At 34.9% G+C, this 24,489-nt stretch overlaps 1 protein-coding gene and 1 long non-coding RNA gene across 3 annotated transcripts; one reads left to right on the top strand and one right to left on the bottom strand.

The window, feature by feature from the left end:
• Positions 1-370: 370 nt before the first annotated feature.
• Positions 371-3,654, top strand: LOC113320428. 2 transcript variants are annotated; one of them, XR_003346094.1, is made up of 6 exons: positions 371-389; positions 490-558; positions 901-1,067; positions 1,161-1,415; positions 2,377-2,505; positions 3,212-3,654. It is a non-coding gene; the product is annotated as an uncharacterized LOC113320428 (long non-coding RNA). The 2 variants fall into 2 exon arrangements; XR_003346093.1 differs by having other exon boundaries at positions 2,824-3,654.
• Positions 3,655-14,675: 11,021 nt separating this feature from the next.
• LOC113320622 (major pollen allergen Ole e 10-like) lies at positions 14,676-15,789 on the bottom strand. The gene is made up of 2 exons (XM_026568524.1): positions 15,113-15,789; positions 14,676-15,020 (listed from the first exon to the last, which is right to left on the bottom strand). The coding sequence occupies exons 1-2, from the start codon at positions 15,480-15,482 to the stop codon at positions 14,983-14,985; spliced, it is 408 nt and encodes a 135-aa protein (XP_026424309.1). The 5' UTR covers positions 15,483-15,789; the 3' UTR covers positions 14,676-14,982.
• Between the last annotated feature and the right edge of the window lie 8,700 nt (positions 15,790-24,489).

Genomic DNA, 24,489 nt, shown 5'->3' with positions numbered 1-24,489 from the left:
ATAAAACGAGCAATATTGTTGAATTAGTTAACGTCATTTACACGTTACTTTTTTTTAATTTTGTTTATACCATAATTAAAACAAAATAGATGTAAAATAAATTAAAAAAAGAAAGATTAAATAAGGTGAATTGTTAATTTTGTTATGTCTTGATATGCCCCGGATTTTATATACTAATATGTTTTCAACCACTGATTGTGGTGATATGGATATAATATATATGTCCAAAATTTAAAGAGATTTTGATACCTATCACGATTTTATTCCTTAAATTAAATGTTGTTTTACCTATTTTAAGGTTTTGTTTTCCTGGAAATTTCATGTTCATTGCTATCTATATAAAGTGCTCTGCAAGGTTGGGATCACGTGTTGAGTTTTTTTCCGCTAAGGTTTTTTCTTCTTGCTTTTTTATTATTCATTTTTTTATTATTGTTAATAATAATAATGAATATCAGATCTTTTTGATGATGTTTGGTTTTTGATTTGCAGATGTTGGTTGTGAATCTCTTTGCTTTAGTGGCGATAAATCAGCATTCAATAATGTCGTGTAAAGATGAGGTGATGAGTTTGACATTTTGTTTCTTAGAATCTGTGTTTTTAGCATTTTTAGTTTTCCATGGGAAAAAGAATTTGGGGCGAATAATATGTGTACCTCAAACCAGATCAACTTTCTGTTTATTCTTACACTGAGTAATCAAAATTCTTGCTTTTTCTAAATTTTGGGTTCATCATTTACTGCCTTCAGCAGAAGCATGACTTACTTTATTTTTCTTTTCCCAATTCTTATTTTTTTTTGTTTGTTTCCTGCATTTGCTGCCTTCAACAGTAGCATGACTTGTTCTATTTTTCTTTTCCCAATTCATAATTTTTTTTTTGTTTCCTCATTAATGCATGATGCAGTATCTTTTCAACCAGATTGTGGTAAGAAATTTACGAATATCAATCGATATTATTTCCAAGATTTAGTTTTTGCCTTCTTCAGAAGATGAATATGGCTACCATAAATTATCTTCTATTTATGGAATTTCCGGGCTTGGTCGAATTCTATATAAAGCACTCGCACAAAGGTAAACTCTTATCATTTACCCTATTGTTTTTTCTTCTCCTATAATTTTTTTTTTTTTTTGGTTTTTTATTTTGGAAATTGATTTTGTTTGCAGATGATGGTGATATATCCTCGCAGCGAAGGATGAAGCGATGAACTTTTATCTTTCATAGTTCACAGTTTTTCCTTAAACATCTTCTATTATGCAACCGTAGTTTTTTTTATTCATTTATTCCTTTTATTGTTTAGTATTTTTGTTCCTTTTAATTTATATTTGGCTTTGTTTTGCAGTTGATCGTAATCGTTGCTCATAGTCAATAATGAGACAATAAAATTAAATCTGGACGTTTACTTTCGTACGAGTGTATAGGTGAGATAATGAGCATCTTTTTCTATGGTTATCTTTGTTTCATATCTTTATTGCTACCGTTCCTATGGTTTTTTCCCTTTTATGATTTTGCGCCTATGATTTTGTCCCTGCTGCTTCACTTTTGTGATATGTGATCGAAGCAATTCAAGGATGAATGAGATACAAAATGATGAATGAGTTTCAATACTCCCTCCGCTTCAAAAAGATAGTCCGGTTTGACTTTGTCAAAATATTAAGGAGACCTCAATACTTTACTTGACTAACCTTAACTATTTATTTATTTTTAGTTAATAAAAATGCAAGTATTAAAAACTTCCTAAAATTGTTAAGAGGATTGTAAATAAGAAATAAAAAAGGAAAATCAAAAGATATCGAATATATGGAGTATAAACTCTTTAGGGAATTTAATTCTTAGAGTCATATATATTGTCTTTTAAAAGGAATGAAGGATATATTTGTTTCCTTAATTGTACAAATTTTTTTAATATTTTAGATTAGATCTCATTAATATGCATTTATGAATATAAAAAATTAGAGGATATAATAGAGAGTGCATTGAAAAAATACGCCTATAAACAGATTCTGGACACAATTTTGAAACTGACGGAAATAGAATAGAGGACGGTCTTTTTGAAACAGAGGGAGTATTATTTTTCATTCCATAAAAAAAAGAATCTCATTCTTAAATGTGTAGAAAATGCTCAATATATCTCAATTGTGCACAAAAGCAAACCCAAAATATAAAATAAAAAATATTAATTATATTCCTGGACGTGAAAATAGATATTTAACATTTTTTGTACAAAATATATTTTTTGGATCGTTAAATAAGGGATTAATTAGACAAAATAATGCAACAAATAACATAGTTATCGGAAAATATTATGTTATCCAAAAATATACTAAAAACTATAAGAAATTTATTATATTATTTCCAAAACTAAGTTAATGAATTTTGCAGGCTTTGCTCTATATAAAGCACTCAAGAATAGGACAAGACATTATTTGCACGTCGTTTTTTCTTCTACGGTATTGTTCGAGTTATCGGAAACTAAGTGTTTATGGGAATCCTGATCAATTTCCGCAAGAGGTAAAGGATTTGGTATATCTCTTTGGAATTTTTGAATCTTCTTATATGCAAGTTGATTAAATATTGTGATACCCAATATAAGTTGATTCTGAAATTTGGCACCGTGGGTGATAACGCGAGCTCTTCTCTGTTTGCAAGTTTGACGTTGCACCTTAAAATTGGACAAAATATTGCACATTGATTTTTTGTTCTTCGGTATTGATTGTAATTTTTGTTTTTGTTTTGCAAGTACGCTTAAAAGCTTTTCATCTATGGTATTGGTCGTGTTTTTTCTTTTTCTTATTGTTGGTTGATTACTACTATGCATTTGTTCTGCAGGTATGCTCAAGCTTTTCATGGGAAGCTCGAAAGTACTCATGGAAATCCTGATAAATTTCCGCAAGGATTTATTATATCTCTTTTGAATCTTTGAATTTACTTAATTATATGCAATCGATGTTGCACCTTAAAATCGCAAATACATTCTTGCGAGAAATGCTAACTGTACTTCATAAAGGGAATAATCGCTTATGCTAGCTTAGATTAAGCTGTCACATATACCATCACACTTTTTTTTTAGGTTTTATGATCATATGAGAAACGTAATCAATTTAAATATTTTTAAATCAATAACATATGTCAAGAAGATTGTCATATATGAGATCATTGCAGATTTGCGGTAACTTGAATGAATGTTGTTAACTAAGAATTTCTTTGTTATTTGTAGGATTATCTGTGTTTTCTTGGTTTAGGAGCAGGAGATTGTCAAGAAGGTTTTTAAGATCAAGAAACATAAGGAGAATGTTGTAAATAGATAGATTTGTGAAGAAAAAAAATTGGGTTCAAGTAGATAACAAATGCGTGTTTTCATGTTGTTGGTTTGGTTCGACTAAATCGTTTCTTCTGCGTAAAGGTTAATTTATGTTCTTTGTGTTTATGAAGACCCTGAATTTGTATGGGGTGGCATCCAAGAGTTCCACAAAGGGGTCTAATAAGTGATATAGCGTAGGATTTCATCACGGTTACATTATAGGTTGAGTTTCTTTGGTTTGTCTTAGGCTTTAGTCAGTTCACTGATATAAACTCTTTCATGTTTGTCGACTACATTATAAGTTCTTGGCTTATCTGCATTTGTATCAAATACCAATAGTTGTAAGGGTTGCACTCGAATCCCAATCGATTTGAAGACGAAATATTATAGGTGATATGGCATATATAATAATAGTGCAGACTTAATATTATCGAAAATGATTGGTGTATCGTGGAGGAAATCCCGCGGCTGCACCGTGTGAGAGAGCAAAAAAAAAAGGGCCCCACCCCCTGCAAATCTCCCCTAAGGCTGCCCTAACAACCCTTGGATTTGTTTGCGGTGCAGATCGTGGTACACACCTTCGATGTGTATCATCACTCTAATATTATATTGTATGATATTCTTGAGGACTTAATTGGGGAGAAGAAGGTAACATCCAAGCGTCTTATCCCTAAAAAAGAGCTATAATGTCCCCAAACATACCTGATACTTCTCTTCCTCGAAAAAAAAACTTACTTCTCCTACTTACTCCAACAAATCTTAGTCCTCCTCCGCCTGCCCAACGGGACATCCGTATTAACCGTAAGTCGTGCAAGGAAACTGACAAACGGGCTGATGGATATGCAGCTGATTAGATTTTTTACACTTCAGCATCCAATGGAGTTTTGGGTTTGTAAAAAACTGATTCCAATTACTTTAATAATGAAAAGTCTCTAACGGAATGTTTCTTTGACATGCAAAAGGGTCTTATGCATCGGTGTGGTTAGCGGCGTCAATAATTGTTCAAACTAGAGTGATTCCAAACTACAAGAACCTACTTTAGGAATAACATTTTTGCATACATCACATCCAACAGATAAGATAAAATTGATTTACAAGTTAAGGATAACTCATAGTTACGAATTAGTGGGTGGTTCCCTATTGATATTGTGGGTTCTTACAATAATCTGTCTATTGATATCCTACCCAGAGTCGTGTCTTTTCGTTAAATTTTTTTAGGATGTTAAAGAGAATCTAAAGATAGTGTTGGTGCTAGGACTGATTACTAGATACGGTTCCTAACACATATTCCCAATTGTATTAAGAGATATGTTACCTGAAATATATTAGATGGTTGGAAAGTTTCCAATCAAGGCTACTGTTGGGGTATAAACAAGCTTCAACAAGATATAAACCTGAAATTGCAACTCACGATACCTTGGAACAACCCTAAAAAATTTATAAATAATTGCGAAAATTGTGGCGGAAAAAAAACTAAAATTTTCATTTAGTTAGCGACATCAACCGAATGTACGTTTGGCATACACATATTTATGATTCCGATGCATGCTTTGGTATTCTTGAGTTTCATGGGAACAAAATTTTATTTTTTGTTAATGCAATAATTGATGCAGGAAATCAATTAAACAAGTTAGGCTGTTGGAGCCGGTAACTCCGTCACAAGCAAGACTAAATCGTTTGCGACGTAGGGTGTGATATTAAAGAGGAAAAATAAGAGAACACGTGGAATACGTCTCGGTGAGATGTATGTACATATATGTGTGTATTATTGTCCAACTTGCATGAGATATTAAATTACCATTTTAAATGCATTTTTGGTGTCCGAAGGAGGAATACAGTTATAGGAGTAGTTCCGAGATCGCCGAGGATGGATCCAGAAGAAGCAAGGGTAAATCGTAGCATGAATAGAGATGTAATCATGTGAAGAGATACCAAAGATTTGATTTGGATACATGTTGAGTTTGTCTGTAATTCCTAAATTAAATAAACAAAACTTATATCTCAACGATGCCATGATGAAGCGTCAGGCACGCGTGAGTATCATGCTTTTAGATTGCAAGGATAGTCAAGGGACGAACACTTATTAGGGATAGTCATTTGTCATTGAAATACGTAGTTGATGCAGAAGGGAATTTTAATTTGGGAGCTGATTAGAGAACTGACTTACGCAGGCTTTCCAACAAAGTTCATTTGGGGCAATAACCCGACACAATGGAGTAGAAGAAAACAACAAAATGGATGATAAGAAGAAAAAAATGAATTTGGTAGACTCGGTTGTTCAGGAACTTAAATCCTCAGTGTGCTAGCTGCATCTAGCTTATCAAAAAAAAAATGTATAATGCTCATCATACTGCACGCAGTAGAAAGGTATTTTCGTATGTTGAACATTTTCGAAGAACCGCGTAGCCCTCTGCAAGACTTATAGAGAAGCACGTATTGTACTTGGATTATTCCACTGTGACAGTGACATCAAATACTAAAAATGCGTCGGTTTGGATTACAAATGATTAACCATATGATGAACTGCATTTAACATATAAGATGCATGGATAATGTTATTTTTTTATGGTGTATATAACTTGGGTGACTAAGATACTCGGATAATGTTGTTTTTAAAGGAAATGTGAGCACCCAACTTTATGATGGAACCTGAACCAAAATTCCAAACTAAAAATTGGAAAAGATCAGATATTGTTTTATAAATTGCATGTATAAGTTTCAACCTATGAGACCGTTGTACGTAAGACATGAACTAGATACAGTCATAAAACAAGCTTATCGAAAAACTGGCCTTGGTTTGGTTAATCAACTCCCTCTCCCCCCACTAAGGAACAATAATTCCTCGCTCCACTATTGCTTGGCATATACTATATGTCTGAGATTTGTGAACGCGGATACATTTTTATTCGAAAAGACGGTGATGATTTGGAGAGACTCTGTAATCCGTTTTAGTGGAAATCGCCAGGGAAGGGCCGTCTTAGGAGCAAGGCGGACTAGGCGGTCGCCTAGGGCCCCAAATTTTAAGGGGTCAAAATAAAAAAAGGATTCTTCTAATAGTAGTTAATGTGTAACATATAATGAGTAAAGTGTTCTGTATCACTTATTTGCATTACAGATAATTTGTAACACTTATAGTTGTTAGCAAATGGTTTCTAACAGCTACAAAAGTTATTTAAAATCTTAGCTTTTGAAAACATCAACCAGTTTGGGCGGTAGTTTATGCCAAAATTTCGGCTTAGAACCCAAAATCTAACCAAAAGAGCTGAAATTTTTGTTACGGCCATAGCCTAATTTAAGTTATCGCGTTAAACATACAAAATCTATTTTCTTATAATCTAAAATTTTAACTCTTACAATGATTTGGTGACCCATAAAAAACCCCAAATTTCAAGTTTGCATAGGACACCCTAGAAGAGTAAGACGGCGCCAGGGAAGTAATTATAGTTTCTATATAAGTCAAAGTACATGAACAAATGAAAGTGTTTCCGGTTCAACATGATTTGCTCCATCAAAAATACAAGTGGGTTACAACATTGTGTAAGTATGTTTTCTGAATCAATTAATAACTTATGTGGATCCTTGAATGTTTGTAATTTCTATTTTGTATTTCTTATGTCTTTTATTAACTGTCTTATTTGACTAAGTCAAGTTATTATAGAGACCGGTGAGAATCTCGTGACCGACCATATTAAATGTTATATTATTACTGATAAAAAGAAATGTATCTTGTAATTTTATTATTCTTGGGAATGTTTAAAAGAGTCTTATAGCCATAAATATTTTTATTTAGAAAATATAGCCGCAAATATTTTTATTTAGAAAGGGAATGGAGATAGATAAAAAGCTTTATAAAGAATCTGATAGTTAATATTTTTATTTATGTAAAAAGGAGTGAAAGTTGATAAGAAACATCTTAAATAGATTTGTTTATTTATATATTGAGATACAATTTAAAATTTAGGATTAAGTTTATATTAAAAATGATCAGTTTAATGAGAAAATATGTCTATAAAAAGAACGGATAGATAAAAAGGACAGACCAAAACAGAATAGAAGACAGATATATTAAAAAAGACAGAGAGAGTATTTGATTCTGATTTTTCTATGTTATTTTAGTTCTAATTATTCTTTATTTAGTGATTAATTTTTATTTAAAGTATTTTTAGTTTTATGCAAAGAAAGAAAACCAGAAAAAGTTATTAAGTTATCGAAAAAAATATTACATCTATTTAACCTCAATGATATATCAAAAATATCGAAGGACATCATCAAACCTGGGGAGCTTATAAAAAATCAAATGGCCAAACGAGAATCTTTTGAGAAGATTATCATGTATCGCTATCTCTATGATGCTTTTGCTGATGAAGTACATGCACATAATGATTGAATAATGATTGAATGGACCAGAAAATGCAAAAATAAAATACATTAAAAAGCAAAAAAAAGGAAAGCATAAACTCCAGAAATTAAAAAAATATCAAAACTAGAAAAAGTATGAATGGCATAACTTTTTAATTTGTTTTCTTTTATTACATTGTGTTTTCTAGGAATTACTGGTTAATCCAGTTATAAGAGAACCCGATAATGTGTAGTCCAGCACCAGAAAAAATTTAATCGCTGGTCCAAAAACATGTTTTTGGACCAGATCTTTTACTCTCTAATCCGGCACACGTGCGGACTTATTATTTCCTTTTTGGTAAATTCCCAAAACATCCCTACGTATAGAAACATTATTTGAGGCAGCCTTGAATACAGAAAACTTCATTTCTTCGTTTCAATTTCGTACATCAAAGCAGCTCTGGATATTCATGAAGACTAGGTTTTTTCAAAATCGCGATGATGATGGACAATTGTTGCTTTTCCAAAAGCTAAGTCTTCTTATAATTCTTCTAATCTTGATCTTAAACATCTTTTAGTGTTGTTTAAAAAGGAGAAATCATTTTTAGGGTTTTCAAAGTTTATCTTTTGGTTGTTCTATGGTAGGTGAATGAACTTTATTTTTTCTGATTTGATGTTAGGTTATCTTCAATCCGTGTTTAATTTTGATTTAAATGTGGTTAATTTTAACCTTTTATTTGATGGAGCGGTTAGTTTATGTTGATCAATTTGATTTTCTGGAGCTTTTTTGATGATAAAATATTTTATGCAGAATTAATTTCATTGGATTTAAAGATCTGTTGTTTCTTCTGCTCATGAATATTAATTAGTTTTCAGTTTTCTAAACAATTCATTTACACGTAAAGTGAGAAAATTGAGTGTTGTTTATTATGTTAGTAAAAGCATTAGTCAATTTCATGATTCAGGGAATAGATTTTTGTTTAGATCCGAGATGATCATATTTGCATCATAAATGAATTGATGAGAAAAAAGAAGAAGAATGGATGATATCAGAAAAGGAATAAGTGCAAAAGAAGCTATTTCTCTTCCTACGGGTATGTCTAATTTAGTTGGCATTCTTCTTCGTTGATCAATACTGATTGGTCTTAGCTTGACAAAGTTAGTGGTATTATACATATTTTACTAGCTGTATTTTCCAGAAAGTGAAAGCAGTTTTTTGATGCAACAGTTAATTGGTATCCTTATGATGGTTCTTGGGTTTTCTTTTGATTCGTTTCCCAGTACTCTAGTAGTCAAGTTTGATGTTGATGGAGTCCAGTAGTCATATTTTTACTCACTACTTATGAATATGTACTGTGTTTTCACTCAGAATGTACCAATATGTATTGAGTTTTCACTTGGTACACATCAATATGTACTGGGTTTTCAGTTCTTTTTTTTTTCAATACATATATATAGATGCACTGGTTTTTTTTTTCATTTTGAATCTCTTTATAAATTTATTGGTTTCCAATTTTTATAATCTGCTATATTGTATGAGATTCATTCCCTTAAAAAACTTCGCAAATTGCAGAAAACAAAAGAGAACCAACAAAAGAAAAATAAGATAAAGGGGTGAAACTAATGTAGTAAAAATAAGCTAAAGAGGCATGCTTCTTCATTCATTCTATTCGGGTGAATATTATTTCCATAACTTACTAGTTTTGTTTTAGATGTTATATGTAAATCGGGATTTTTAAAGGTTTTGCTTCCATTCATCGTTTTGCGGTGCTGCTGATTCAAGGGTCTGCACTTGTGGAGCTTGGGTTTCTGATGGAGTTGGACTTGTAGACTCAATGAGCATGATAGATTATATTCCTTTTTGATCAGGTAAAACTAGGGGTGTCAACGGGTCCGGGTCCTCCCGGGTATCACTAGACCCGGATCCGGACCCTACTTATAAAGGTCGGGTCCGGTTCCTAACGGTTCCGGGTCCGGTTCCTAAACTTGTGGACCCAGAACCGGACCCGTTTAAATATCCGGGTACCCGTCGGTTCCGGGTACCCATTGGGTCTAAAGAAAACTATTTAAAAAATCTCAAAAACTTAATATATTTATCTTTTTAGCTTGGATTTAAGTAATTTTTATAAAAAATTATTATTATTTCTTATGAATGCACTAAATAAAGATTAAATGTAAGAGAAAAAATTTAAATGAGTAAAATATCAAAGCTAAAGCTAGAAAAAATACTTATAATTTTGCTAAAAACATGAATAAAAGAATGAATAAACGGGTACCCGATACCCGCGGGTACCCAATGGATATTACCCGTTTGGACCCGTTTAAATTCGGGTCCAATCGGGTAACTACCCGCCGGGTCCTAAGTAGCTAATGGGTCCAACTTTAGGACCCGGAACCGGACCTTAATATACCGGGTCCGGTTCCGGATCCGGATAATGGGTACCCATTGATAGCCCTAGGTAAAACTGTATTCCTCTTTATTAATAATAACAAATAGGTGCAAACCTTTAGGATACATGTTGATATATCTTTTTTCTAAAATCTACATGCATCTGATTTTTCATGGCTTCTAATATTAATTCAACATACTTATGTAATGGAGGTCAACTGTTTAACTCTATTTTGACATTATTAACATGTATTTTAGAACTAACAAACAATTGTTTTTTGGAGTACATATCGATATCTACTAGTCTTTACTCGGTACATATCAATATGTACAAGGTTTTCACAGTACATATCAATATGTACAAGGTTTTCACAGTACATATCAATACCTACTAACTTTTTTCAGTACGTTTGTATATGTACTCTAATTTTTATAATGAATATAAAAAAAACAATTGGTGTGTGGTGTAAACAAGAAAAAAATTTAACCGAGTGACTAGTGTAGCCACTCATTAAAGCCATACACAAATTCTGTAGATGTTTTTATATGGGGTTGCCTCAAAAGCAGCACCACAATCCTTGGATCAGTGTGTATACTATAGGTTGTGAAAGAAAGAGAAACGTATGTACATGTACAATGTAGTTTTAATGTACTTTCATAAGAACATGTATATGGAATATAATGACTTATGTTTATCGTGAGCTGAAAAGCGGCGTTTCCTTGCATTGGGTTTCACTCAGTACATATCAATATGTACTGGGATTTCACTTAATGTTGTCCTCAACTTTTCGCAGTTCGGTTAATCTAATTTTTAGGAACATTGATGTGGATGACTAGCCTCTTGATATTCTATTATTGATCTCTTTTAGGTTAAGTAATCTAATATGTATGTTTTATTCCCATGTGTTCAGGCAGATTTGGCAGACAATTGGTCAAGAAATTTCTTTTCATGTTCGGCAATCAGTATTAGGGATTTTACGGAATCATTTCTTTTAGGTTCAGGAATGTGAGTGAAGTCATTGAAGATTATAGAAAATATACAGGTGCAAAGAAGAAGACGACAAGAAACATCAGTTGGATGGAGGTGATTCTCGCATCTCAAAAGAGATGATATCTTTGTAAACAAACCCAATTAATATCTAAACCATACAATATTTTAATTGTATTGATTTTCTCGGAACTCTTAAGAGTTTTATATATATTTATATTACTGATTCCATCCCTTGTAGACACTAATGAAGTGCGTGTTATACAAAACAAGCTTGATCTTACTTGACAAGTACAGTTTCTATGTTGGACATTATGACTGCAAACATCATTGTCGACAAAAAAGAAGTGTATATTTATCCTCAAGGATGTTGTTTTCAAAACTAAGAATTCAATCAGAAAAAAAAACGATCTGAAAAAGAACTAAAATATTAATATTAATCTAACTTTCTTTCGGTTCTAGCTAAAAAAAATAAACACCAATCTTTAACATCAACTCTAATCATCAGCTTCTTCAACGACGTTAGTTCCCAAACCCTTGAGACCTTCTGCAAAAGTTTATGCTACAATTATAAGTGAGTAGAGCTCTTCCTTTGCATCTTCATCATCTTTCCTCTTGCGAGCAATGCGGATCCTAACTCTTCTTCACGAATCTTATTATGGGAAATGACTGCAAAACATACTACAAATGATGAGAATATATTTACCGACAAAAACCCAATATATCATTCGACCTAAGTAACAAATCACAAGTACATGTGTAATATGAATTTCTAGGTACATATCAGTATGTACTGATGGATATGTACTGTAAGAAAGTTTTTTCATCAGTTGCACATCAATATATTCTTACATAAATTTGCAAAATAACATATACTGTGTACTTAATACATATGTATTGAAAAACGATGAAAATACATGACAAGAACCCAAGATATTGATGGACCAAAGTGACAAAGCACAAGAATATTTTTACTTTTACTTTTGCAAGGTAATACATATTGATATATGTACCTAATACATATGTAATCTAAGTATCCATTAGTACATATCAATATGTACCTATCAAGTAATACATATCAATAGTCAGTTTTCCAATCAGTACTTATCAATATGTACCGTCAGGTACAATATGTGTTTATACACTGATTTCCGCAAAGACTCTCAGTACATTTAAATATTTACTGGATTTTATTAATATATTTTAAATATCTACCTAAAGCTATTAGTGAACAAAACTCGCAGTACATCTAAATATGTACCTAAAGCTACATAAAGACCCACAGTACATCTAAATATTGATATGTAATGTAACATATTCCACATGGATAAACTACCTTTCTACCTAAATCATGTTTCTAAGTTGAATTAGTTGTTGATGTTGTTGATAGACAAGAATAGAAGTTTTCATCTGAGAAAGTAGATGAAGTTTTCGTCCGAAAAAGAACAACTTCGAAAAAATAAAGAAGAAGAATGAGATATACGTACCACACGTGATTGGAGATGTCCCTTGTTGAGGTGTTCCACACTAGGTGAATGTTGAATTCTTCGATGTTTACTTCCTTTTCTCCATCTCCCTGATAGGTTTAAGAATGTAAGTCTCTTGTCCTCCAATGAAGTCTTACGGGTGGTCGAAATGATATTGAAAACATGTAAACAAGTTATTCACCTATTACATATCAATATCCACAGATAATAGTGTTTTTTTCAAACAATATATACCATAATTGAAAGTAAACCAAAATCAAAAATAAAATGGCGTCCACAAAATTAACTAGGCTCTCTTGTACTGTCAACTAAGAATAAGTCTCCTGCATTTTTATATCAATATGTACTAGGTGAATAACTAGGTATTTTACCTAGTAAATACTACCATATATTGTTGGATCTAAGTACTGGGTTCATTAGTACATATTAGTATGTACATTTTTACACTTTGCAGGGTAGTACATATAACTTTGTACCTACTTGATATCCAAATACATACCAATATGTACCTAAATCTCTCAAGTTCCTACACCACATATCAACATGTTCTACTAGATATCCAACAATACATATATGTACCTAATCTCTCAAATCCTACAACACATGTCAATATGTCCTACTAGATATCCAATAGTACATATCAATATTTTGACACCAAGTTAAATTGGAACGATTGAGTGAGAATAACTAGACACACCTGATACCCGTAAGAAAGATGTCCACCATGTGGAAGGTCAAGTTCAATAATTCTCTCGCTGGGCTTCAACAATGCAGTGATATGTACCTAATAACTATGTAAGATAAAGTACCAACTATACCTATCAATATGTATTGATTCTTATTCAAGCATAAAAGATGTTTTTCACATAGTACATGTCAATATGTACTGTTTCATAATATTACATGTCAATAAGTATTGGTTCATATCGTACAAATAACCTACATATCTAGATAGGAATATACACTACATAACAATATGTATACTGTCCACTGATATGTAATATCAATCATATTGCTACTTGACAAAGTAACACAATGCATCATTACATATTCATAACAAACACAACAATGCTACTCCCATAACAAAGTAACAGAATGCAAATATCACTACATATCATATTGATATGAATAGTATCACCATTTATGGGGGTCGAGGGGGCAGTGTCCCCTCGTTATTAAGAATTACTACATATTGATATTCAATAAATCACTACATATTCATAACAAACACAACAATGCTATTGCCATAATAATTAAGGAATTACTACATATTCATATTCAATAAATCACTACATATTGATAACAAACAGATCAATGCAAAAAATCACTACATATTGATATGTGATTCACTACATAATATTGATAACAAACACACCAATGCAAAAAATCACTACATATTAATATGTATCACTGCATATCATATCAAACACAACAAATCCACATGCAAAAGAATTTCTACATTTTACAAATCTACCAACACTACATATTGGTATGTAGTCTAAAAGTTTGAATAGATGTTTACATTTCTCATTATTAAATTTGATTTTTTTCCTTTAGCTTCTGGTGAAGGAGTACCGTCGTTTTCATTCATTTTTGTTGATGAAGGAATATCATATTCAGAAGCTGTTGTCATACTTCTCGTTGTTGGTAAATTTGCAGCGGGTTTTTCCTTGGTTTTTGTTGTTGATTAATTAACGACAGTTTTTCCTTCTGGTTTTTGCTGGTGAAGGAGTTTCTTCTACAATTACTTCTCTAATTGTTCGTTTAATCTCCCTTTTGGTAACCATTTTCTCAGATTGAAAATTATTGGAACGGTTTGGGTTGCTGAAATGGAGTTAGGGTTTGCTGAAGAAGATTGATTAGAGATTTTTTGTTTTTGTTGCCTATAATGATCGATTTTTAGTGATGATTAAGCATGGGTTTAGGTTGATTTTTGTTTTTGGTGTTGTCGACTGAGAAGAAGGAAAAAGTTCTCGTCTGTAGATGAAAACAATGAAGAAGAAGATGCATTTCGTCTGAAAAATAAAGAAGAAGAACGAGGAATAAATGTACACACGTGAGTGGTGAGGGCAGTCAAGTACTTTTAACTTTCTAAATGTTTTTTGGACCTCCAGATATTTTTTTGCAGCTGGACTACATAGTAACCTGGATCGGATTTAGTGGACTAAATAGAAAATTTCTCTTGTGTTTTTATTAGTTTATTGGATGTTTTATTAATTTCCAGGATCATAAGCTTATTGAATTTTAAAACATCATAAGCCAGACACTGACCCGTGCATAGCACGGATGACCAACTAGTTTTATGAACAATACAAGTCTCGGACTCTCGGATAGATAGATATGGGCACGTTATAACCATGTAACACAAGAGTAAATACGTATGACGTATCAACTCCATTTTCCTACCCACAACATATATATAGAGAAGCGCTAATTTATTTAATAAAAGCTTCTAGACCAACTTAATTCATTCCCCTCTTTAAAATCACTCTTGTTTAAGATCATAATAGCACTTTCCACAACCTGCAAGGCAAAATAAGCGTTCTTATTAGTCTACACATATCTAGAATGTAGAATGTATAGAATACATAGACAGAAAGGAATAAGAAACTTACTAGGTTCAAATTCAATCTCGATACCATTGCCACTGAAATCACAATCCCCTTTTTGACGATTAACTTGATAGTATCGATTCATGAGAAAAGAAGCGTGCCTATACAAAGTATCTGGTTCATAACAGCTTCCACCTTCCCTACAAGGGGAACAATCTACTTTACGCCCGGCACAAATCCACTCTATAATATCTGTTAGTGCTTGCTCACTTGTTCCATACTTTGCCACACACCACCTAGGACCTGTTGGTTTTGCTTCATCATCCATGGTGGTTGCACCCATAACTTGATCATTCGTACCAATCCATATTATCAACGTTACCACCATCATGATGGAAAGAAACCCATTCATTGTTAACTTGTTCGACTTCATCACGTACCGATTGCTGAATTTCTTGAGAATTATGGCTACTGAACTCTTTTTATCTCTCAATAACAAGCTTTGTAGTATGTGTTGGAAACAACGCACAAGAATCAAATCACACAAGGAAAAATTTCAAACAGCTGAGTCGCGTATTAGATCATTATCTTTAAGGTGTTTCGCGACTCTGCCTCTTGATTATGCTAGCAGTCAACTCTTGTCGAAACCCTATGGGATAAAACAACTTTCCTTGTTTGATTTCCACTAAGAAAAATTGAACCAACAACTACTCTTTCAGAACGCTTGCTCAGAATCTCACTAAAAATTGATGAAAAAGGTTATATCCTCATCTCTTCCAGAAACCAGTTTTATAACCAAAAAAAATCAATGGAATTAATGAAAAATCTTTTTGATTAAATGGCCAATTAAATTTCAGAAAATCAAAGGAATTAATGAGAATTTTTTTTTTGGTTAAATGTCCAATTAAATTTCTTTGTAACAGCAGGAAAACGGCCATAATATAATGTCAATATTAATTGTAATTAATCATGAAATAATTACCTTAATACGTTTTTGAAAAGCCAAGTTAAACCCGCTCCCGGATTAATGTAATATAAGTTTATAGTATAAATAGTATATGTCATAGTGCTAGTGAAATTGTATGGGGATGGGACTTGAACCCATGCCTATAATGTGGGAGCCCAAAATAATATCACCAAAATATATCTCTAACTTTGACATAGTATTACAAAACTATGTTTTTAAATATATATCCCAACAATATGTAATGATGATTTTTTTTTGCTGAGGGCAGTTGATGAAGCAGGGCTTATAGACATGGGGAAAGAAATTGATTTTTGCTTTAGTTGTTGGATGGATTAATCGCGTGGTTAAAAAATCGACTATTCCTTTTTACTTTTTCCTTGTTTGTTCTCAGATTTAATTTCTATCATTCCTAACATATAGCCATTTCAGGTGATATTTGTTGAGATTCATCTTACCCCCACCCCCACACCTCACCCACTCCCACCCACCCCAGCTATTACTGTACTATCATAGCACTACAAATTTGTTAAGTTTGTTTTGATTTTTGCTAGCCGGATTGTAAGTCCACGGACGAAAACTAGGTTTTATCAGCTCTGGGGTTTACTCAATAAATAGCTTTTGTGATTAGATATTTAAAACATTGTATTACTGGTTGTACACTTTAGAAAACTCGTTGTAAGTATATGTTACTCGTTATATATAGTAGAAATTCTATAAATTAATACTATTGGAACCACCAGAATTTATTAATTAACAGATAAATTAATAAGTATTAATAAGTATTAATTTATAAATATATTTAACTTTGATCAACAAATAACATAGGTTTACACAATTCAGATGAAAAATTAGATGGTGATATCGGTCAAGACTTGCGGAATTTGATCAAAAAGTTGGGTTATAGCAATCCAGTGAAGGTCAATATGTCGTGAATATCTGGAAGAAAATGAAGTTACGCAATTGTTGACTGATGAGGAAATAATTGAGAGCGTTATGGGAACCGATAAAGATGGGAAAAAAGATGATGAAAGTTATACAATAAATCCCTCTTCACGAAACGAGGTCGTTAAAGCGACAATTACATTAAATAATCTCTCACTGGGCTATGAGAAACAAAACTAAAAATTCTTACGATGATAAGAAAAACTAGTTCAGTGTGATATTGATTTTAACAAAAAACATTAGTGTATTAAATATATATATAGTAGATTATTAATTTATATTTCATATGGGGTCTATATAAGTAATCAAAAATGTATTAATTTATAATTTTAGCGAATTATTAATTTGGCACGTTGTCCCCGACTTGGGACCTGCTAAAAATATTATTTAAGAGGGTTGATTAAATAATCGAGTATTAATTAATGGAGTTTCTACTGTACTTATAAATTCTCGTTCAAAGTTTGTGTTACTCGTTATAAACAAGAAAATTTCAAGACTTTGCATACTTATCAATTTTTAAGACTTTGAATGACATTTATGTTTATTTTTGCCTTAGAGAAAGTCTCGCAATATATGAAAGATTTTGGGAGACTTCTACAAAAATAAAACTTCATTATTATCTTCTTTATTTTATATTATTATTTTTTTATTTCAAGTTGATGCAAGCGCTTGCATGTATACTCTAGATCCATTTTTCTCTGTCTATTTTTTGTAATTATATCCTAAATTCGATATATATTTTTATATATATATAAAAAATATATATATGATACATATGATAAGATCAAACTTTTTTGGTTTTGTTATTCGTTGAAATGAAAATTTCCGTTAATGGCTAAAGTGTACAGATTATGATTGCTGCTCAATTTAATTTGCAATCAACGTTTTTCAAGAATTTTTTTTTATAGGATAAATTTTATAAAATTCTAAAAATATCTAGATTTTTCATGCTTGGTTGTTATACAATTATCTAGAAATCTTGTTTTCATAACGTTTTAGAACTCTAGAAATCTCTACAAGAATTAGACCAACTCTACGAAACTCTGCAAGTATTTATCCAACTCTTTAGAACTCTCCAAAAATTGTTATTTTTCATGAATATTTTTAAATCTATACAAATCTAGAAAAATATTTATTAAGTAAACCCCGGTTACTATATTTGTTTTGTCCTGATTCTCGTTTTATACCATTCTCTGTTACATTGAGAATTAGTTGCATACGCCACCGGCAATATTAAGGTATATGATTCAAGACTTACAGGTTTAAATGATATAGCTACAAAAACCAAAAGTCTAGCTACCTAGATTCAAATTAAAGCTGACATTGATGCGCATAATAACCAAAACATGTGACTCCGTCTCCATCAACCATTAACATATCCATGTCAACATTGACGAAGAAATTGTTTGATGCATGATAGAATCATGAAAATAAATGAACCGGAATGTAACCTGAGGTCATCAAGCAAGTCAGGATACAAGTTGGCGCTGGGATGGCAACAGTGAGGAGGTGCATTAGGCTTAGTTTGGTATTGCTGAGGCTTTTACAAAACCTCTTTTCTGCTATGCGTTGTTGTGCTGTACTGTGAGGAAAAAGTAGTTAGACGTTTGGTAAAATTAAAAATGTGGGGGTCTAACAACCACACCCAACAATTCGTTTGGCAATATTAGAGGACTTACTCTAATACACTTTCTAGAGAATCAACTAGACAGTCCGACTCAATCTAGAGAAAAAAATATAGAGGAGTATTATATCTCTAACTCTTAATTCAATCCAATCAACAAATAGAAATCTGCGAGCCCGATTGACTATAAGAGGAGTAAACTTGAACGGTACCAAAGGCCAATGTTCAAGGATCAATCAATCTCAATCAACAACAAAAGGTTGGATTTCCTAATTGATCGATATAACGCACAACCTGTGATATTTCAATTATATAACAAAATATAATGTGGAAAAGAAATAACAGAGACACCAGAATTTTGTTAACGAGAAAACCGCAAATGCAGAAAAAACCCGGGACCTAGTCCAGTTTGAACACCACACTGTATTAAGCCGCTGCAGACATTAGCCTACTACCAATGAACTTCGAAATGGACTGTAGTTGAACCCTAATCAATCTCACATTGATTTAAGGTACAATTTCCCTCCTTACGTCTTTGATCCCATCAGGATACTACGCACTTGATTCCCTTAGTTGATCTCACCCACAACCAAGAGTTGCCACGACCAAAAGTCGAAGACTTAATAAACAAATCTGTCTCACACAGAAAAGTCTATAGGATTGAATAAATCTGTCTTCCATAGAAATACCCAAGATTTTTTGTTCCGTCTTTTAATAAATCAAGGTGAAAAGGAACCAATTAATAAACCAGACTTATATTCCCGAAGAACAGCTCAGTATTATCAATCACCTCACAATAATCTAAATCGTATGATGGCGAAACTAGATATTGTGAAATCACAAACGATGAGACGAAGATGTTTGTGATCACGTTTTATCTTTCCTATCAGAGAGATTAATCTCGAGCAAATATTAGAGAAGATAGTATTCAAACGATAGAATCGGGCAAGATCAGAACACGCAACTACAAGAGAAATAGTTGGGTCTGGCTTCACAATCCCAATGAAGTCTTTCAAGTCGTTAACCAAAAAGGTTTAGGAAAACCTAAGGTTAAAGGAGAATCGACTCTAGATTATGCAATTAGTAACACACAGAAGTGTGGGGATTAGGTTTCCCAGTTGTTAATGTTCTCCTTTATATAATTTTCAAATCAGGGTTTGCAATCCAAGTTACCTTGGTAACAAAGTATTCATTACTCACCGTTAGATGAAAAACCTGATTCAACCAAGATAATATCTTTCAACCGTTAGATCGAACTTAGCTTGTTACACACAAATGAAATGTACCCTCATTTAAGTTTATGTAACCATACCCAAACGTGTACACCCATGTTGGCTCAACACTGGTGAACCAAAGTTAGCCATATGATAACAATGTACTTCCTTTAAACCAATTTAAACATTGTTTCCTATGATAAAATATTCACCTTTACCCATACACATAATCACAATAGCATTCATACGATTATGTCGATGTTTTATTGTTTGTGGGTGAAAACAGTGTCTGCTGGTTTTGGTAAATTCGTGTGTGTGGATGAGAAACGAGCCTAGACCCTAAACAATGCACTGCACGGGAGTACTTTTTATTCGAGAGATCAATTTGTAAAATCCTGGCTTAAACCAAGAAATGGTCATTCCAGGCTTGCTTCGGTCACAAAGTGAAGGAGAAAGGTTGGTTTTAGGGAGGGAAGCGAAGAAAGTATTGAGACCAGAATCGTTAATTCTGAAGTAAGAGGTTTGTTTATGACTTGTATCAGAAGGTAGAACTGGCTAGCAGAATGGAAAGCTACCAGGTGATTTCTGGATACTGTGTTGTTCTCTGACCAAAACTTGTTTTTTGGTGGAAATAGGTGAAACCTATTTATACAAGTCATAATAAAACGTACATTAATCTCGTAGGAAGTGGAAACGATTGAGTGGTGGAAGAGTGGAGTAACGTGTAACGTTAGGATTTATGCTTCCATGATGAAGAAAACGTTTACACCATTACTTCTTGCCATTACTAACCGCCCTTCTTCATGATACTTTCTTGTAACGGGCGAATTGCACGCCGCACGTTGTAAACCGTCAGACCAATACCCTGATGAGTATCCCCCAGTTTGTGACATGTTTGATTTCTCGAGTGTTCTTTATGGGAAACACGTAGCACTTTGGCAAGTCAAAATCACGAGACTTGCCGCAGGAAAATAGCATGTGGTGCTATTAGACTCGTCTTGGATGGACGCCTGAAACTTGCCACAAATCTATCAGTTCGGTGGCGAACTTGGATGGTTGAGATTGCATCTCATGAGGAAGGGTAGCCATTGATTATGGCTACCTTCTGCTGGCACCTGACAATGGCACAGTGGCGCCTTTAGTGTATGCTAGTGGCATTGCGGCATGGCTGGCATAGTTTGTGCATCCCAGCTGCATGATGGTGTAAGTGGCGCCTGGTATAGCCATGGCCACATGATTTAGGCGGTTGGTCACCTAAAAGTTGCCACAAGTCTGTTAGTTTGGTGTAAAACTTGGATGGCTGAGATTGCATCTCATGGGGAAGGGTAGCCGTTGATTGTGTCTACCTTCCGTTGGCGCATGACAATGGCACAATGGCGCCTTTAGTGTATGCTAGTAGCGTTGCGGCATGGCTGGCATAGTTTGTGCATTCCAGTGGGACGATGGTGCAAGAGGCGCCTGGAGTAGCCATGACCACTGTATTTTTGGCACGTTTGGCATGTGCACTTGGCATGCCTGTTTGGCGTGTGCGATTGGCATGATTTTGGCATGTTTGGCATGCTGTTTGGCATGTGCGCCTGGCATGTTTGACATGCCATTAGCATGTTGGCATGGTTTTGGGAAGCCAACTTGGTAGGGTAACCTTTTGAAACAATTTCCACCCTTTTTAAAGTTGTGGCAGGTTTAGAGCAACCTGATTGGTCAATGAAAGCAGGGAGCCGACCAAGCATGGGCGTGGCCACCGTTTTGGTGCGCGTGGCAAGTTTAGTGCGACCTGATTGGTCGATGGAAAATAGGGTCGGCAAGTATGGGCGCAGCCACAACTTATGTGCGTGTGGCGAGTTTAAGGCGACCTGATTGGTCGAGGGAAATAGGGCCGGTTTAGGATAGGGCGTGGCCAATGGAAAATGGCACCGGTTGGCCTAAGGCATGGCCACACCTCTATTTGTTGCTGCTCCTATCCCGCGGCTCCTTGTTTTCTGATTCTGGGCAAGATTTTGCATCTGCTAATCCATGGCGAATTAATTACCTAGTTTGCCTAGGCTTAATTTCGACAAGCAAGGTCTGATATACTGCGCAAGGCGCAAAACCTAACTTTTGAAAATTAGTCAGGATAATTGATTGAATTCTATGTGTTGACACAGAGTTCTTTTAAGTTCGTTGTCAGAGAGCAGCATGCTTTCTGATTGAATACCTTATGCAAAGACCTTATCCTTGATACTTGGAAATTCGTGCTACTCTGCTGCGAGTGAACACAAATCGTCATGCCATATCAATATTAAGGGTTCATCCGGGGAACATGGCACAGAAAGCATTCAAAGAAACTTATATTAATTGAGTATAGGCAAGGTGCCAAAATTTACAGAATGCCTGGGATTGTTGCTACATGCGCCAGTCTGGATAAATTTCATGTAAATATATTGAACGGCTCAATAAATATACCAGTGAAGATGTTGACACTCATGGTTCCGCTTTCTTACAGAGTGACGTTACATCAGATGCAAGGTTTTACGATTTTAACCCTAAGCTAAAAACCACCATTAACATTAAATCCGCTGCTTAGCCCGTGACAGTGGCATTGCTGCGGGGTAAGCATGAGATGGTGACAAGAAAGGATAAAATTAAAACGACAAGTCGTGAAGAAATTGTCAGGAGAATTTGGCTAACCTTTGTCAGAAGTCATGAAGAATCTGTGATCCTTGCATTGGCGGCTTTGCATAACTTTGGATCGGCCATAGGGTATTGGCGTTGGCACTGCCACTTTGGCCACGGAGCGCTAATGCTGGCGCTACAGGTTCGGATACGGAATGCTAATGTTGGCGCTGCAAATTTAGCTACGGAATGGTGATGATGCCGCTTCTTGCCTGGCGAGCGATGATATGGCGTTGCTTTGGCTACCAAACGGTGATGGTGGTGCTTCTTTGGCTACCAAATGGTGATGGTAGTGATGCTTTGGCTGGCTGTGGAGCGGAGAATATGGCGTTGCAACTTGGCCCGCAGAACGGGCGCTGGCTGGTTAGGTCACGGAACATGCGGATATGGCGCTTGGCTTCAGTCCGTGGAATGGTGGAAACTTGCTTCAGTCCGCGGAATGGTGGAAACTGGCTTCAGTCCGCGAAATGGTGGAAACTGGCTTCAGTCTGCGGAATGGTGGAAACTGGCTCAGTTCGTGGAATGGTGAAAATGGCACTTGGAAGTCTTGCTAGATGGATCATGGAATGCTGGAGCGTTGGCGCTAACTTAACCACAGAGTGATGGAGCCATGGAGAGTTAGCTTGACCACGGAGTGCTGGAGCCATGGAGAGTTGGCTTGACCATGGAGTGCTGGAGCCATGGAGAGTTGGCTTGACCGTGGAGTGCTGGATCCATGGAGAGTTGGCTTGACCACGGAGTGCTGGATCCATGGAGAGTTAGCTTGACCGCGGAGTGCTGGAGCCATGGAGAGTTGGCTTGACTACGGAGTGCTGGAGCCATGGAGAGTTGCAGGTTAAGCGACTGGTGTTCCTCGTGCTGGCGCGCTGCTGGTTCGGTCATGGAGAGGAGATATTGGCACACTACTTGTTCGGTAATAGAGCATGAGTGCAGTGCGCCCAGTCATCTATTCCCGTTCATGGAGAAATAAGGAATCCTTATTCTGTTCAAACTCTAGAAACTGCGTTCGTATGAAAAGGGGTATCGACCCTCTTCTGTTTTTGTTGTTCGTCCGGCTCTGTGCTTTCATCTGCAGTATCTAGCTCCTCTTCGTTATTTGTTAGCGGTGGTAGAGCGAGCATTAATGGTAACAAAGCAATCTCCAATAATCAGCGGCAAGGCGAGCCAGGAGAACTCAAGGTAGTTTCTTTCGCATGTATCCACCCAACAGTACCATCGATCTTCTCCAGAATGTGTAATAAGGTCCTGACTCCATAAGAATGAGTATCTGACCTCTCCAGTGGATTTCAAAATTTATCAAACTCCATTGCACTCTTGGGATGGATGGATGAAATAATGTCAGGGCCAATCTTGGAGATTGTGGTTGCATTGTTGATTCATCCTTGACTTTAGGTTATTTGGTACCTAGACTTTCTGATTGCGATGATGATATGTTGTGGATGCTTGTGTGGTTGAAATCTTCCGGAACCATTAGGTGAAATAGATGAGTTGAGAGACGTTTCGTTGCCAATGTGCTGCTATCAAGTCTTCAAATACTTCGTTCCAAACGACATCCTTTGAACCATCTTCTGAATCTTGGACTATCGCATGGAGTGCGGTGAGAAGTCCCCAGTTATACTTCTGTTAGATCCGATGGCGTGGTCGGATATGTGAATGTATCTTCGTGGCGTGCTTTTGGGGTCTTTGATGCACGTGTACAACTTCATTTTGAGAAATTCTTGTGGCTCGTAAAACTGCGACAGTGATGATGTTGAAATCGGAAATAACCTGGTTGAGGGTAGTGAAGGCATACCATTCTAGTAGTCCCCATGTGGAAGATGTGCTTCTGCTGCATTCACTGGTAAGGTAGTGACTGCGTTTAAGCTTCTAAACATGAAGGAGGCTTCAGTCCCCAGGTGTAGCCTGCTTTAATTGCATCGCCTTGAATCCACACCTATGGGATTTGATACAATCTTATCATGCTCTCCTGGATGTGATGCTGGGATGCTTGGAATATCGCATGGACGAAACATTCTGGATAACGAAGAGGTAGAAGTGAGAG

The sequence above is a fragment of the Papaver somniferum genome, chromosome 11, assembly GCF_003573695.1.
Source record: "Papaver somniferum cultivar HN1 chromosome 11, ASM357369v1, whole genome shotgun sequence".
NCBI lineage: Eukaryota > Viridiplantae > Streptophyta > Magnoliopsida > Ranunculales > Papaveraceae > Papaver > Papaver somniferum.
The sequence above is the reverse complement of the archived record's forward strand: the minus strand, read 5'-3'. Positions and strand labels throughout refer to the sequence as shown.

Bases quoted from the DNA above. Each gene is read 5' to 3' on its own strand.
- LOC113320622 (XM_026568524.1), bottom strand. From the start codon at position 15,482: ATGAAGTCGAACAAGTTAACAATGAATGGGTTTCTTTCCATCATGATG. The intron at 15,021-15,112 runs GTAAGTTTCTTA...TTTGCCTTGCAG, and splicing joins CGAGATTGAATTTGAACCTA to GTTGTGGAAAGTGCTATTAT.